This window comes from Coccinella septempunctata, chromosome 1 (genome assembly GCF_907165205.1).
Source record: "Coccinella septempunctata chromosome 1, icCocSept1.1, whole genome shotgun sequence".
NCBI classification, from domain to species: domain Eukaryota; kingdom Metazoa; phylum Arthropoda; class Insecta; order Coleoptera; family Coccinellidae; genus Coccinella; species Coccinella septempunctata.
Window position 1 is genome coordinate 53,134,510 of NC_058189.1, and position 15,656 is coordinate 53,150,165.

The 15,656-nt window shown below is 34.2% G+C and overlaps 1 protein-coding gene across 1 annotated transcript; it reads left to right on the forward strand.

Annotated features, from left to right (window-relative positions):
- Window positions 1-3,097: 3,097 nt before the first annotated feature.
- Window positions 3,098-5,437, forward strand: LOC123307272. Its single transcript, XM_044889514.1, has one exon. The coding sequence runs from the start codon at window positions 3,098-3,100 to the stop codon at window positions 5,435-5,437; it is 2,340 nt and encodes a 779-aa protein (XP_044745449.1).
- Window positions 5,438-15,656: the final 10,219 nt, after the last annotated feature.

A 15,656-nucleotide genomic window follows, 5' to 3' on the forward strand; every position in this document is an offset into this window, starting at 1 on the left:
TTCGTGTGATTCAATTCATAGTTGTAAAAGTGTTTCTTCATGAAATATTTCCATACTGAGAACAGTGGAGGTCCATACGCCTGTAATATTAACATAAAATGTGAAATTTCGTAAACATTATGTTCATTCAGCCAACTGATATACATAATGAAATAATGTTTTATATGAACAGTAATATTCCAGGAATTCCAATTTTTCCTGATATTATGTCAAAATCATAACAAAGTTGAAAAAAAAAACAACTTTCGGCATATTGTTTGCGAGTTCTCCTTTTCAGTATGACAGCTTTCGTTTTCTCTGATATGGGCAGTCTGGTAGAACCAATATACCATTGTGGGTGTGGAACTGAAGGATAATTCTAGAGAAAATATAATTTTTTCTCTATTGCCTGACGGATCATTAAGACATTTTGTATTGTAGAATGCTATTGGGTATCAAATTCGAATCAGTGAACCCAAACCCAACACTCAATTGTCTACAAGATGCAACCAAAGAAACGCTAAATTCCTATCTTCAATTGAAATATATTTATAAGTTTTTTTTAATCCGATTTAATTAAAGAACTACAAAATGAAACTGATTTCTTGAATTTCTCTGAATTGTACGAGGATATATTGAAAAATTCTTAGCCCACTATAGAACCAAACAAAATTTCAATGTTAAAATATGACTCAACATATCCTCCTCTTAATTGAAAACATTTATTACAGCGAACCTGCAACCTCCCTAGACCTTTAAAAAAAAATGTTTTTTCTTGCTGTGCAAACCAGACCTTCACAGCTTTTATTACCTTCTCGTTGGAAGAAAATTTACGACTTTTTAAACTTTTTTCAGTTGAGAAAAGAGATGATAGTCGGATGGAGCCTAATCTGCTGGAAAAGCAGGGTGTTCTAGTAATTCTAAACCTAAATCTCGAATTTTTTGCATGGCACAATGAGATTCGTGTGCAGGGGCCTTGTCCTGCAAAAGCAAAACACATTTGGATAGTTTTCCGCGTCTTTTCTCTTTATTTTTTTCCCTTAGAGTGGTCAGTAATGTTGAATAGTTATCTCCGGTTATTGTTCTACCCTTATCCAAAAAATCATCATGATTAATCCATGGCAATTCCAAAAAAGCAAGAACTTTTCCAGCAGATTCTTGGACACGAAACTTCTTAGGTCTTGGAGAACCAGAGTGTCGCTATTCAATAGATTGTTGCTTTGTTTCTGGATCGCAGAAATGTACCCAAGTCTCATCCATAGTAACAATTCGTTTTAAGAAGTCTACATCGTTTTCAAATCGAGCACAGATCGAACGCGATACTTCTACCCTTGCACGCTTTCGTTTAACATTAAAACATTTGGGGATCCATTTTGCAGCAATTTTTCTCGTGTCCAAATTGGCGTGAACTATATATGATGAACGCGTTCGTATGAAATATTCAGTGCTTCAGATATCCGTTTTAGCCCAATTCGAAGGTCTGATAAAATCATATCATGAAATGCATCGATATTTTCGGGGACTGACACAGAAATTGGCCTTCCTGATCGGTCATCATCTTCAATGAAAAAATCACCTCTTTGAAGCTTGCAGTCCAATTTTCACGGTCGCATACGAAGGACATTGATCACCAAGGGTATTAAGCATATCTTCGTAAATCTGCTTACCTCTTAACCCTTTTAAATACAGGTACTTGATGATGGCTCGATACTCCAATTTTTCGATATTCACAATTTCGGTGGACATCTTCTTTCTTTTAATTCATTGCGTAACTCATACCGTGTTAAAGTTCCATAAAAGAAAATAGGTTCCTCATTTTGCCATTGACTGATGGATACCGAACTCAAATTTTTTTTGTATGCTACAAGGATAGGTAATCAATCTTTTAAATTTTTTGATAACATGTCAATCTTTATGAAAACAAACTGATGTCTTTCATTCAAAATCGTGTGGCATAAAATATGCTAACAGATACTCCAGCCACTTGAGATAAAACCCGAACAGAGGTTCGTGGAGCTTCTGTCTTCTGTCATCATAGTTTCATTATTGCTGAATAACTCTGAGGTTTTCTTCTTTGGTCGACCACTACTTTTTTTGCTTAAATATACCTGTTTCGTCAACACATCCCAAAAGAGTACTTTCGAAAGATTGATTCTTTCAGCAACATTGGGATATACATTGGCAATGTCACTGGGAAAATTAAGGAATATTTCCCCTCTCCTTCTATTTTCTCCCCAATTTAGAAGTCCGATTCAATAATAAATGTTCTTTAAACGTCAGTAACCATCTTTATAATTTCCTGGTAATTTTAATTCAACAACAATCCAAAATGCCAACTTCTAACTTGACAGTTTACCTGGAAAATAGTACAGCAAAAGCTGATTACGTTTAGACACGAAATACCGACGTTCAAAATTTTGGATTTTTTGAGGAACAATGTAATTTTACATATACTGCATTCACTTTTATTTTAGCAGTCGGTTGGCCATGGAAATTTGACACATTTCACTCTGTATAGTACGAAAATGTGGGGTTATGAAGCTTGTCAAAACATTTTTGGGTTTTAAATCAACGCTATGTTGCCTGTTTTACGTAAAAGTTTCTGTTATTACGTATTTTATCGACAATGTCGAATCTCTTCGGAAAATATGTGACGAACATAATTGAAGTTTATACAAACTGATTGAAGGCATACCAAATCCAGTTATTTGCATGGAAAATACAAGAGATCAGTATAATATCATAATATTATGCACTTTGGCTTACATCATTTGTAGATTTCAAAAATATTAACCCGAAGATGAAATGCATATGATGCAGTGGTTGGGAATGGGTATCTCTCGAAGGAATTAACAGATAATTACAAGAATGTTAAATTCTTCAACAAAAATCATCTTGTTTGCATCAATATAAGTAAAAGGAATTGAAGGAAGTTTCAAGTTAAGATGAACTTCACCTTTGAACAAAAATTTGACATGAATAAACAAGTAACAGGGCAACTTGAGCGCATATATATATATATATATATATATATATATATATATATATATATATTCTTCAAGATCTTTACGTCACAACGAAACTAGAAGACAGGAACACACAAAAGTTAATGGACAAGATGGCCAAAGCAAAGGCCAGACGAATATTCTTACTTAAATGCAAACATAATAAATTATGCCCAACATTTTTGAAACTAAAAACAGACCACATTGACTACAGCTGCAGATATCTCACTGAGAAGTATGAGAGACTGAAGAACAATTTTATTTACCGGACAATAAACCTTTTAATTACTGACACAACCAAAACTATAAACAGATTAGAAGAAGAAATCATGAAAATACTCAACGAATTCGAAAATCTCAAAGGAAGGAATCTAAGAGAGACCCTAGAACACAATGTGAACCAAGCAATAAAGTATAAAACTAACCATCACAAATCCATTCATGACAAAAAAATCGAGAAACTAACAAAATCTCAGAAAGAAAATAAGGAAGTTAATAAAGACTCAACAAGAATAGTTAACTTAACGCAGATCACATTACCTGAATTCGTGACAAAAACACTCAACTTGGGCCCAAAATATGCCATGGAAATAGATAGAGAACATGAAATTCCAACGTTCGATATAGTCACCCAAATAGAATGTTCAATTGAAGAATTGCCAAAAGAAGATCAAGACAATATCCGAACAAACATCACACATGCCCTCAATACACACAAAAAACAATTAAAAAGTAGAAAACAGAAAACAAATTGCATTAAATCAAATTTTATAAAAACAAAAACATTCCTGAAAGACAACAATGATCTACAAGTCATCAAAGCAGACAAGGGCAATAAAATAGTGATTATATCCAAACATGAGTATGATGAAAAAATGCTGCAACTTTTAGATGATACAACAACTTACAAAAATACTAAAAAAGATATGACAGTTACAATGGAAAAAGAAAACAACAGAATAATCAAAGAATGGCTACAGGAGAACTTTATCACAGCACAAGAGGGAAAAACCATGATTACCCACAATAGTAAAATTCCAAAAATTTATGGATTGCCAAAAGTTCACAAGAAAAATATACCACTGAGGCCGATAGTTTCATTCATACAGTCACCATTGTACAAAATATCGAAATTTATCGCTAACACCCTTTCAAAAGCAACAAACACCAACAAATATTACATTAAAAACTCCTTCCATTTAAAAAAATCACTAAAAGATATCAAAATACAAAATAACCAGCGCTTGTACTCATTAGATGTAAAGTCACTCTACACGAACATCCCCATTGACTTGGCAATACAGGCAATTGAAAATAAGTGGGAGATAATATCACAACACACAAAAATACCCAAAGAGAAATTTATCGAAACAATCCAATTCATCATGAACAACAGCTATTTCCAATATAAAAACAACTTCTATAAACAGACTAAAGGAGTGGCCATGGGTAACCCACTATCAAGCCCTATAGCCCAGTTAGTCATGGAATTCATCGAAGAAAAAATCATGAGACAGTATCAAACATCATTCTACAAAAGATATGTAGATGACTCCTTTTTAATAACAACACCATCCGAAATGAATGAGATCCTCCACCATTTTAACAACATCCATGACTCATTAGAGTTCACACTAGAAGAGGAAATTAACAACAGATTAAACTTCCTAGATATGACATTCGTGAGAGAAAATGAAAAACTATTAACGCAGTGGTACAGAAAAGAACAAAATTCCATTCACATTTTAGACTTCCACTCTAATCACCACCAGTCCCAAAAGAAGAGCACTGCCATCGGATTTATCGACAGAGCATTAGAACTAACGTCACCGATACTACGTGAGCAGATATTAACAGATGTGAAGGAGCTTTTGTTCAGTAATAATTACCCTGAAAACATGGTTTACCGACTCATAAAACAAAGGACACACAGACTTTACAACACACAACGGGTTACGAAGGCAAACACGGACAACAGCAAACGTATACCACTACCCTTCATTCAAGGTCTGTCACAAAAAATTAATAATATAGTAAAACCATACAACCGAGAAGTTGTTCACAAGCCTCAAAATCAGATAGGAAAAATTTTCAGCAAAATAAAGGCTCCAACACCAAAAATGAAAAAGTCACATGTGGTGTACAGTGTCCCATGCAAAGATTGTGACAAAGAATATATAGGTCAGACTTCACAGAGACTCCAAGAACGATTAAATGCACATAAATACACCAAAAATGCAACCACAGCACTGAACAAACATAAGAAAACGAAAAAACACGACTTTAATTATGAGGACACAAAAATCTTAGCAGTTGAACATCAACAGAAAAGTAGAGAAATATTGGAGATGATACACATCCAAATGAGAAACGAAAATACAGTAAACGACAAGTTAGACACAAAAAATCTCAGTCGTATTTATATGCCCCTACTGAAGCGACCACAAAATTAAAGAAGAATAATAACAATCATAAAGAACACACAGTGACATGAAATTGACAATACGGGCTCAACAACACCAATCAACCAAGATGACAATAAGTGAGATGTTTGCATAAAACCTTTATTTTATTTAATTAATATACATAATTTTTAGATGTTTTAAGTCCATTATGATGTTTTTTACACTGAAGAAGGCGGATGCGCCGAAACGTTTGTACGAATAAATTATTTCACGTTTTTCAACTATAACCTAGACACCCAACAAATAAAGTCAAACACGTTGATATATAAATAACTAGGTAAAAATGAATTCAAATATATATATATATATATATATATATATATGAATATATTTTTTTTAAATTTCAATTCAGTTGGTGCTATTGTGGATTCATTATCTGTTTGTACCTTTTCTTGAATAAATAAATAAATAAATTCCTGGCTATTCATCTTAATACGTTGATGTAATAATGATAATTAGGTATTTATTGGTACCTCAAGACATTTACATTGTTTTACATTGTATAGGACAAGTCAAATGAAAAATCCATTTTGGGGAACTTATTCTACGATGACATTTATCGAAAATCCTGTAGAAAACGAAAATTCACTTTAACATAAAATTCTCAAATGCCACCACTTTTTTGGGTCTCCCAATAGAAGGAAATTCTTTGTCATCCTCTTCATTCACAATCTTTATGATTGTGGAAATATTCAGCTGAAATGTAAGTCGTTTAGATTGAGATGAAACATTATATAAATTCTTACATTGAATATGTTCGCTACCGTCTGACGTATTGTGGATTTTAGAATATCAGGGTATAACTATTTGAATGAGCGGACCTGAATTCTAATTAGCACTTTCTGAAACCCTGTCTTATCTCTTTTTTCAATCACTTTCGGCATTTTCGTAATAAAAATTGATATAAGTTGTGGCAACGGCGTTATGACATTAACGACATTTCATGAGTGCCAACCTAACTTCGTTCTAGTTACGAAAACTTGAGAAAATTATTTCATGGCCAACCGACTGCTAAAATAAATTTGAATGAAGTATAGCTACCACTACGAGACATCAAAAATAGTCATAGCAATTATTTTTAAAAAGATCAAACTAATCTGTACTTCCAACAATTCCACCTATTTGATAAATTGAAAGAGTTTTATATTCGAAAAACTTCGCTCACAGTTTGTCTAATTCTGATTTCCTCTTCACCTTTTTTGTCCGAAATCCTAAACACAGAATCTATTTTATAACTTTTTCATAATGCAAGATCCTTTTTTTCGATATACCTTTTCGAAAACCAAGGTATCGTTTGTAGATATTTATTGTGCATTTTCATTCAGTATTTGCTTTGAGTACGTATTTAACTCAATGGTTTGAGTTATTCTGAGGAAGGTTGTGTTTTCGTGAGACCTTTAATGAAATTTCATCACCATTACAAGAAAATTCACGATTTTGATTCCTTCGATAAGTTCAGGATATCTACATCAGTTATTATTCATATTATGGTTCATATTCATCTAGTCAAGCCTTGGACTAATAGGGAGACTTCATTTTACCAATAATATTTTCCCTAACTCTCTCAAAATGTAATTTTTCTTCCATTTGTCGGATTGAAGTCAACAATGATCTTATGATTTTTTATAAGACGACTAAGAAAAAAAAAACATATTCAAACACTCATCAAAAAGCATAATTAATATATTTATGATTCACTAGGTATAATATGTGAAATGATTAATAATATTAACCTTCAATTCCTTGGTGTGTAGCTTTTTTCTTTCTGGTTTTACTGCCTTAGTCTGTATATCCCATACATTTGTATTAATAATGTGTACGAACATTGCTTGTTCAAAATTGCCTTTCGGTTGATAGACCATCATCAAATCAAAAGTAGTTTTAAATGTATTATTATGTTTTTTTTTGACTTGAAAGTCAATTTCCTTTTAATTTTACTGTTAGGATGAAGTTTAGAAGGAATTAAGATCTTCGAAAACGGGTGCAGTTCGAGCAATAAATATATTGAAGTGATCAAGAATCCATACAATACAAAAAAGATTTTTCACAATATGACATATATACATTCAGAATCAACTAGTTATATTTACATTCGCATTTTGTAAAGGCTAGTCAGTCAATAAAGAGAAGATTTTCACTTTTGCTCAAATCACTTAATCGGTTTCCACCATTTCAATAGTGACCATGAGAGATTCCAGAAGTGTAACCATGGCTGATTCCACCATAACCCAAACCGCTGTATCCCAAACCGTGAACACCGTCGTACTCCAATCCATAACCGTGGTCAATGCTGCTGATCACAGGGGCGTGGGCGTGATATTCCACAGGGGTGCTCACGTAGGTTTTTGTCACCACCGGCACTGAGGGTGAATGGATGTCAACCCTCGATGAGTAGCTGGTAGCAGCAGGAAGTCCATGTCCGTGTAAAAATCCAGGTGCAGCATTCACCACAGCGAGGGAAACACAGATCAACACAAACTTGAACATCTCGATTTGTTTACTGAGCGAAGAACTACAGTGTACTGATGGATGAACTGAAGAAGATATGCTTATATACGGTTTTATGTTGCATGTCGGGATTAAGGTGGAATTGTGTAAATGCAAAAGAAGTGAATGTTATGCGCCGCTTATGGCCCTCGAATTTCAAGTATGTTAACTGGAAAAACAATGGATTTAATTATGTGATAATAATAAGTAATTATTTGAATGGATAGCATTTCATTTTTCTTGTGTTTGTATCCATCCAGTGATGCAATTTCCTATTCTGCAAGTGTTCTAGTTCCACACTATCTTGGGACGAAAATTATGAACAAGGTCGTTCTCTAATCTCTTCGTTGAGGATGGAACGAATAGATGCAGACCAGCAAACCTACTGTTTTGTTGACAATTTACTTCGTTTTATACAGAGTAGGTAGTCTTATCGTTATGAACGTTTAATTACACGCTGTCCGCATCATAAGGCAGCGGTCGATTAGGTACTCTAATTCTATCAACATTACAAAAAAAAGTTTGAAATAAAACTTTCCTCTTTTTAAGTAGAGCATCTCCGAAAATTATTTAGAACTATACAAAATGTTTCCTTTTTTCTGCACAGCTATCAACTTCGTTATTTTAAATGTAACACCCTATATATTTTCATATTTTTGAATTCCTTGTTAAATTTGAATATATGTTTGATAATACAGCTATGTCCGAATTCTCAACGGTTTTCGAGAAATTTGACTTTTTTTTATTAATATTTTGCAAGTTTGATGTACTAATACTCCATTCACTTTTATTTTAGCTCTCGGTTGGCCATGGAAATTTGACACATTTCACTTTGTATGGTACGAAAATGTCAAAACATTTTGGGTTCTCAATCAACGCTATGTTGCCCGTTCTACGTAAAAGTTTCTGTTAATACGTATTTTATCACAATGTCGAATCTCTTCGAAAATATGTGACGAACATAATTGAAGTTTATACAAACTGTTTGAAGGCATACCAACTCCAGTTATTTGCATGGAAAATACAAGAGATCAGTTTAATATCATATTATGCACTAGATTGAGGAGAGTTATTGTTCGTTATCTTCTTTGGCTAAAGTTTGAATACGTTACACCAGTTGTAGATTTCAAAAATATTAACCCGAAAATGAAATGCATATAATGCGGTGGTTGGGAATGGGTATATCCCGAAGGAATAAACAGATAATTACAAGAATGTAAAATTCTTCAACAAAAATCATCTTGCATCGATATAAGTAAAAGGAAGTTTCAAGTCAAGATGAACTTCACCTTTGAACAAAAATTTCACATGAATAAACAATTAACAGGACAACTGGCGCGTATTTGTGGCTATTCATCTTAATACATTGATATAATAATAATAATTAGATATTTATTGGTACCTTAAGACATTTACAATTTATAGGACAAGTGAAATAAATAATAGAAAAATCAATTTTCGGGAACTTATTCTACGATGACATTCATCGAAAATCCTGTAGTAAACTTTTCGCATTAATTCACTCAAACATAAAATTCTCAAATGTCACCACTTTTTCGGGTCTCCCAATAGAAGGAAATTCTTTGTCATCCCCTTCATTCACAATCTTTCTGATCGTGGAAATATTCAGCTGAAATATAAGTAGTTTAGATTCAGATGAAGCATTAGGTATATATATAAAGACTCTTACATTGAATATGTTCGCTATCTTCTGACGTATTGTGGATTTTAGAATATCAGGATATAACTATTTGAATGAGCGGACTTGAATTCTAAATAGCACTTCATGAAACCCTGTCTCTTTTTTTCAATCACTTTCGGCATTTTCGCAATAAAAATTTATATTAGTTGTGGCAACGGCGTTATGTTATTAACGACATTTCATGAGTGCCAACCTTACTCCGTTCTAGTTACAAAAACTTGAGAAAATTATTTCATGGCCAACCGACTGCTAAAATAAATGTGAATGAAGTATACATAAAGGACCATAGCTCCGTCCCTATTCTATGTGATTGATTCAAATTTGGACTGTGTCTAGTCAATAAATGATACACTAAAAATTTTCTTTGTAAATAACCATATTATATACAGGGTCCACGAAATCGTAAATCCATTATCAAAACAGAATGTCATCAAAATCTTCATTTTTTCAAATGGCAACCCATATTTTTTTTCTGTTCATTATTTAAAACAACTGAAAGCGAACAAGAAACAGTGAACAGGAAAAAAATATGGGTTGCCATTTGAAAAAATGAAGATTTTGATGAATTTCTGTTTTGATTATTGATTTACGTTTTCTTGGACTGTATATAATATGGTTATTTACAAAGAAAATTTCGATTGTATCATTTATTGACTAGACACAGTCCAAATTTGAATCAATTACATAAAATAGGGACGGAGCTATAGTCCTTTATGTAAGTACCCCAAACTGTCAAAATATTAATAAAAAGTCAAATTTCTCGAAAACTGTTGAGAATTCAGACATAGTTGTGTCATCAATCTTATATTCAAATTTAACAAGGAATTCAAAAATGTAAAAATATATAGGGTGTTCCATTTAAAATAACGAAGTTGATAGCTGTGCAGAAGAAACGAAACAATTGTATATAGTTCTAAATAATTTTAAGAGACGCTCTACTTAAAAAGAGGAAAGTTTTATTTGAAACTCTTTTTTGCAAAATTAATAGAATTAGAGTAATCGACCGCTGCTCCATGGTGTATTTAATTTATTGTATTCAAATTGCCCAAAAATTGAATTTATTAACTCATCTACAGTTTCACAATTGACCGAAGAATCCAGAATTGCCGTAAGATTTGATGAGTTTACCAATTAGAATAAGTAGAAGGTTATATTACCAAATTCATGATAAATATTCAGAAGTTCATAAAATTTGCTACACATTGAGGTTCCCAGGAGCATAAAGAAAGGAGGCCATTAAAAGTAATTAACTATAAACAATGATAAAGAAAGACGTTAGTTGGGTAAATTAACGGATTTTAAGCAGTTAGTCAAACTATTTTCTTCATTTAATAGAAAACATATTGACTTCGTCTGTATCTAATTTCTACTCCACAGACACTAAGTGGCTCTTCGACATGAGTTAAAATTTGCTTGGAATGAGAAATATCAAGAGGAAGACGACCATCTTATTAAGAGTGTGTCCTGACACTCCTAACGTCTTTCTGAGTGCATATAAGACATCGTTTATAAGTTGTTCCTACTGTTAGATTTTTCTCGAACTCTGATCGATTTCACTTACCTAATCCATATAGGTATACTCGTAAGTGCCTATACGAAAAATTTTTGTGATAAATAAATTAATTCATTGAAATATTACAATTTCAATGAAAGTTAACTCTACATTCACTTTATAACTTATTTTTTATGTTCTCTCGGGAAGGTTATGAACGAAACAAGACACATTAAATGGAAGTAAAATTCAAGATTTCACCGAATCTTATGTGAAAGAAGAGAAATGAACAATTTTCAAAATACTGAAATGCTGATAAGTGATTTAATACGTGGTATTTCCACCCTTGCGTTAATTACAGCTCGGCAACGACGGTTCATACTCAAAATGAGTGATCTTAAAATGTTCTGATCTAATCCTTCCCAGATTTCTCCGAGTTGGATTCCTAAGTCATTAAGAGTAGCTGGATGATTTTCTGAACTTCTCAGCCTTCTATTGAGGTTGTCCCAAACCTGCTCAATCGGATTGAGATCTGGACTTCTTGCTGCCCATTCCATTCGAGAGACTTCAACCTCTTCAAGGTACTCCTGAACGATGCGCGCACGATGGGGTCTGGCATTATCGTCCATAAAAATGAAATTTTCACCAATGTATGGGGCAAATGGCACTACATGCTCTTCAAGAATGTTCTTTATATACTTATCAGCATTCATAGCTCCATTATCAACGACCACTAGGTCTGTGCGAACAGTCAAAGATATTCCACCCCATACCATAATCGATCCTCCCCCGATACCAGTAGTATTCAGGAAATTGCACTGAGCATATCCGATCACAATGGTAGAGGCAGAATCTAGACTCATCTATGAAGAGAACTCTTTCCCAATCGGCCTCTTCCCAATGGATATGCTCTCTCGCAAAATCCAAACGCGCCCTTCGATGAGCTGGGGTAAGAGCTGGGCCTCTTGCCGCGACACGACGCCTTAAATCATATTCTCTGAGGCGATTTCTTATTGTCTGAGTGCTAATTTGCACCTCGTGAGTTTGCTCAAGCTGATTTTGAAGTCTCAACGAAGAAACTCTCAAGTAACGTTCTTGAATGGCAGTTGTTACCCGTGGTCTACCCTGTCCTGGTCTTCGGACATTCATACCTGTCTCCCTGAATCGCTGCAACATTCTGGACACACTTGTATGGGAAACTCCAAACCTTTCTGCAATTCTTGTGTATGTCCACCCTTCTTCTCGCAAAACTACCGCTTGGGCACATTCCTCTTGGGTCAAATTGCGTGTTTCGCGTTGCATAGCGATCGAGTGTAGAAAATCAAACGAAAGAAAAACTATTGATCACTAGAATTGATCGAGAACAACTGATTTTAGAATGGAGCCAATACATTCAAAATCTGATAATATCATCTTTTTTTATTCCTGCTGGGAAAAAACATCTGTATTGAAGAAAACCGTTGAAAGTGGATAACATATGCATGCATAATTCTGATAAAAATAATTATCATTGAGAATACCTTCAGTTGTAGAATAAATTTGAGATTTCCATAATGTGCGTTAATTTTTTTGCGCAGTGTATTTACTGTCAGGCAATATTTCTTCTGGTAGCAAAAGTGTTTAAATACCATAAGCAATTCAACAAAAAACAATTTTTTATTTTCATTTCTTGTAGGTAAATCATATGTTTGGAGAGTGAACCATCTCAGATCTTATTATTAATTTCAAAATCCCTCTAATTTTGAAGTTTCCTTTAACCCTACCAAAAAAAGAATTCGAAAAAGGCTTAAAAATTAAGGAGTCATTATGAAACGGGCTGTTATTCAGGTTTGTCCGATTAAATAATATATCAGGTACCTACCTACTAGTTACTTGCTTGATCGTGCGTTAAAGTTTCCCTCTGAATTACTTCGAATCCAACGATAAATCATTCAAAATATGTTTTTCGCTGTCAGGTGATTCGAAATGGCTTTTTTTTATCCTTGAGCTTTATTTCATACACTTGATTAATCAACGCAATGCCATATCGAAATATTCGAGTACCAATATAGACAACGTATAATATAGTGGGTAAGTGTTCCTAATGTCTGAGGTGGAATTCCACTATGCACCTATTCAGAGCAATTACTGCTATTAAAACGAGTGCAGTGGTGATGAAATTTCCATTTTAACGTTGAATAATTATAGTGAATATTAATTGGAATGATGCATTACAACGCTACCAGGTGCGAAAAATTAACTTCCTGATTGATGGAATAATCATCTTGAAGATGAGTTGCAGTGGGAAATATATTTCCTTTACCGTTTGATTATTGCATCGTATCTCGAAGTTACGATCGTAAAAAGCGGAGCAAAGGTCAGGAACACTTCCTATAGTGATGGATTTCTTTCGAATTTCAACTACGTTTCTTGTCAGAATAGTCCTGTTGTTTTCAAGGGCATCGCTAGATTTTTTCCTGAATTGAAATTCATAAACGATATTATAAAATAGTATGAGTCTTTCATATTTTTTTTTTTGGGCAGCCCCTGCTTATACACTGCGCACAAAAATTAACGCACATTCTGAAAATCTCAATTTTAATGAAAGTTAACTCTACATTGACTATATAACTTATTTTTTATGTTCTCTCGGGAAGGTTTTGAACGAAACAAGACACATCAAATGGAAGAAAAATTCAGGATTTCACCGAATCTTATGTGAAAGAAGAGAAATGAATAATTTTCAAAATACTGAAATGCTGATAAGTGATTTAATACTTGGTATTTCCACCCCTTGCGTTAATTACAGCTCGGCAACGACGGTTCATACTCAAAATGAGTGATCAAAATGTTCTGATCTAATCCTTCCCAGATTTCTCAGAGTTGGATTCCTAAGTCATTAAGAGTAGCTGGATGATTTTCTGAACTTCTCAGCCTTCTATTGAGGTTGTCCCAAACCTACTCAATCGGATTGAGATCTGGACTTCTTGCTGGCCATTCCATTCGAGAGACTTCAACCTCTTCAAGGTACTCCTGAACCAATGTATGGGGCAAATGGCACTACATGCTCTTCAAGAATGTTCCTTATATACTTATCAGCATTCATAGCTCCATTATCAACGACCAAAAAAATTAACGCACATAATGGAAATCTCAAATTTATTCTACAACTGAAGGTGTTCTCAATGATAATTATTGTTATCAGAATTATGCATGCATATGTTATCCACTTTCAACGGTAGTTTTTCAATACAGTTGTTTTTTCTCAGCAGGAATAAAAAAAGATGATATTATCAGATTTTGAATGTATTGGCTCCATTTTAAAATCAGTTGTTCTCGATCAATTCTAGTGATCAATAGTTTTTCTTTCGTTTGAGCAAGAGGCCCAGCTCTTACCCCAGCCCATCGAAGGGCGCGTTTGGATTTTGCGAGAGAGCATATCCATTGGGAAGAGGCCGATTGGGAAAGAGTTCTCTTCACAGATGAGTCTAGATTCTGCCTCTACCATTGTGATCGACGTTCCCTTGTATACAGACGTCCACATAGAGATATGCTCAGTGCAATTTCCTGAATACTACTGGTTTCTGGGGAGGATCGATTATGGTATGGGGTGGAATATCTTTGACTGCTCGCACAGACCTAGTAGTCGTTGATAATGGAGCTATGAATGCTGATAAGTATATAAGGAACATTCTTGAAGAGCATGTAGTGCCATTTGCCCCATACATTGGTGAAAATTTCATTTTTATGGACGATAATGCCAGACCCCATCGTGCGCGCATCGTTCAGGAGTACCTTGAAGAAGTTGAAGTCTCTCGAATGGAATGGCCAGCAAGAAGTCCAGATCTCAATCCGATTGAGCAGGTTTGGGACAACCTCAATAGAAGGCTGGCAAGTTCAGAAAATCATCCAGCTACTCTTAATGACTTAGGAATCCAACTCGGAGAAATCTGGGAAGGATTAGATCAGAACATTTCAAGATCACTCATCAAGTTTTAAAGTCAATGTAGAGTTAACTTTCATTAAAATTGAGATTTTCAGAATGTGCTTTAATTTTTTTGCGCAGTGTATGTATGAGACTTGGGTACATTTCTACGATCCCAGAAACGAAGCAACAATCGATGAAATGGCGACACTTTGGTTCTTCAAGACCTAAGAAGTTTCTTGTCCAAAAATCTGCTGGAAAAGTTCTCGCTTCAGTTTTTTGGGATTGCCATGGAGTAATGATGATTGATTTTTTGAATAAAGGTAGAACAATAACCGGAGATTACTATTCGACATTACTGACCACTCTACGGGAAAAAAATTGAAGAGAAAAGAAGCGGAAAGCTACCCAAAAGTGTTTTGTTTTTGCAGGACAACGCCTCTGCACACAAATCTCATGTTGCCATGTAAAAAATTCGTGACTTAGGGTATGAATTACTAAAACACCCCCCATATCCACCAGATTTGGCTCCATCCGACTATAACCTCTTTCCTCAACAGAAAAAAAGTTTAAAAGGTCGTAAATTTTCTTCCAACTAGGAAGTGATAAAAGCTGTGGAGGT

Coding starts and splice junctions, on each gene's coding strand:
- LOC123307272 (XM_044889514.1), top strand. CDS start 3,098: ATGGCCAAAGCAAAGGCCAGACGAATATTCTTACTTAAATGCAAACAT.